The 2,500-nt window shown below is 54.8% G+C and overlaps 1 protein-coding gene across 6 annotated transcripts in view; it reads left to right on the top strand.

The window, feature by feature from the left end:
- Positions 1–2,500, top strand: part of ubr2 (ubiquitin protein ligase E3 component n-recognin 2) — a 58,157-nt gene that overhangs the window by 52,533 nt on the left and 3,124 nt on the right. For 5 of the 6 annotated variants that reach the window (XM_042066796.1, XM_042066797.1, XM_042066800.1 and 2 more), the window contains 3 exons: positions 666–722; positions 819–896; positions 2,189–2,365. In XM_042066796.1, the coding sequence (XP_041922730.1) occupies positions 666–722; positions 819–896; positions 2,189–2,365 (312 nt within the window). Of the gene's footprint in view, positions 1–665; positions 723–818; positions 897–1,650; positions 2,122–2,188; positions 2,366–2,500 lie in introns of those variants that run through there. The other variant, XM_042066798.1, reaches the window with a different exon arrangement.

Here is a 2,500-nt window from a genome sequence, read left to right as displayed (position 1 = left end):
CACACACACTCACACACTCTTACTCTCGCTCCATGTGGTAGTATCTGTGTTGCCTGTTGTATGATGTTGCAGGTTGAAAGCTGCAGTGTTTGTCCGATGCCTGTACTGATGCCTGTGCTGGGGGCATTTGCCTGTACTGATGCCTGTGCTGGGGGCATTTGCCTGTACTGATGCCTGTGCTGGGGGCATTTACCTGTGCTGGGGGCATTTACCTGTACTGATGCCTGTGCTGGGGGCATTTACCTGTACTGATGCCTGTGCTGGGGGCATTTACCTGTGCTGGGGGCATTTACCTGTACTGATGCCTGTGCTGGGGGCATTTGCCTGTACTGATGCCTGTGCTGGGGGCATTTACCTGTACTGATGCCTGTGCTGGGGGCATTTACCTGTGCTGATGCCTGTGCTGGGGGCATTTACCTGTACTGATGCCTGTGCTGGGGGCATTTACCTGTACTGATGCCTGTGCTGGGGGCATTTACCTGTGCTGGGGGCATTTACCTGTGCTGGGGGCATTTGCCTGTACTGATGCCTGTGCTGGGGGCATTTACCTGTACTGATGCCTGTGCTGGGGGCATTTACCTGTGCTGGGGGCATTTACCTGTACTGATGCCTGTGCTGGGGGCATTTGCATTAGTCTGTAGTGATGTTTTTCTCCCATCCTCTAGGTGGTGCTCTCACCCGGCTGTCAAACAGTGCCTGCAGGGGAGCGGGACTCTGGTCAGGTAAGAAACAGCTCTGGCTTAGATTGTGTGGCCCATACAGAGCTAGCACAGACAGCTGTGTGTGTGTTGTGTTGATAGTTCACTCTTGTGTTGCAGTTTCCCTCGCGAGTCCAACCAGCTGATTGAACTGCCAGAAGATTACAGTGCCCTCATCAACCAGGCCTCCAGCTTCACGTGCGTACACACACACACACACACACACACAGTGCCCTTATCAACCAGGCCTCCAGCTTCACGTGCGTACACACACACACACACACACACACACACACACAACCAGGCCTCTAGCTTCACGTGCGTACACACACACACACACACACACACACACACACACACACACACACACACACAGTGCCCTTATCAACCAGGCCTCCAGCTTCACGTGCGTACACACACACACACACACACACACACACACACACACACACACACAGTGCCCTTATCAACCAGGCCTCCAGCTTCACGTAAGTTCTCACACACACACACACAACCAGGCCTCTAGCTTCACGTGCGTACACACACACACACACACACACACACACACACACACACAGACACAGTGCCCTTATCAACCAGGCCTCCAGCTTCACGTGAGTTCTCACACACACACACACACACACACACACAGTGCCCTTATCAACCAGGCCTCCAGCTTCACGTGAGTACACACACACACACACACACTCTCACTCAGAGCTGTGTGTCAGTTGGCCTTTGTCAGCTGTGGACAAGTTGCATGCGCCCACGCTGTGCCTGGTGTGTGTACTGACTGACTGTGTGTGTGTGTGTATGTGTACTGACTCTGTGTGTATGTGTACTGACTCTGTGTGTATGTGTACTGACTCTGTGTGTGTGTACTGACTGTGTGTGTGTGTACTGACTCTGTGTGTGTGTGTACTGACTCTGTGTGTGTGTGTGTGTGTGTCAGGTGTCCCAGGTCGGGCGTGGACAAGTCGCGTGCGCCCACACTGTGCCTGGTGTGTGTACTGACTCTGTGTGTGTGTGTGTCAGGTGTCCCAGGTCGGGCGTGGACAAGTCGCGTGCGCCCACACTGTGCCTGGTGTGTGTACTGACTGTGTGTGTGTGTGTGTGTGTCAGGTGTCCCAGGTCGGGCGTGGACAAGTCGCGTGCGCCCACACTGTGCCTGGTGTGTGTACTGACTGTGTGTGTGTGTGTGTGTACTGACTCTGTGTGTGTGTACTGACTCTGTGTGTGTGTACTGACTCTGCGTATGTGTGTGTGTGTCAGGTGTCCCAGGTCGGGCGTGGACAAGTCGCGTGCGCCCACACTGTGCCTGGTGTGTGTACTGACTGTGTGTGTGTGTGTGTGTGTCAGGTGTCCCAGGTCGGGCGTGGACAAGTCGCGTGCGCCCACACTGTGCCTGGTGTGTGTACTGACTGTGTGTGTGTGTGTGTGTACTGACTCTGTGTGTGTGTACTGACTCTGCGTATGTGTGTGTGTGTCAGGTGTCCCAGGTCGGGCGTGGACAAGTCACGTGCGCCCACACTGTGCCTGGTGTGTGGGGCGATGCTGTGCTCCCAGAGCTACTGCTGCCAGACGGAGCTGGACGGGGAGAAGGAGGAGGTGGGGGCCTGCACTGCACACACATTCTCCTGCGGCGCCGGGGTCGGCATCTTCCTCAGGTAAACGGCGATGTGTGTGTGTTAGACTGAGATGCGTTTATGTTTGTGTTGTTTGTGTTGGTGAGAGGCCAGAATCACTAGTGGTCATGTGATCATGTGATGTGTGGTCGTGTGATGTGTGGTCGTGTGATGTGT

Source organism: Alosa sapidissima, chromosome 16 (assembly GCF_018492685.1).
Source record: "Alosa sapidissima isolate fAloSap1 chromosome 16, fAloSap1.pri, whole genome shotgun sequence".
Lineage (NCBI taxonomy): Eukaryota > Metazoa > Chordata > Actinopteri > Clupeiformes > Clupeidae > Alosa > Alosa sapidissima.
Note: the sequence above shows the minus strand (reverse complement) of the source record. Positions and strands in the feature narration are given on the sequence as shown.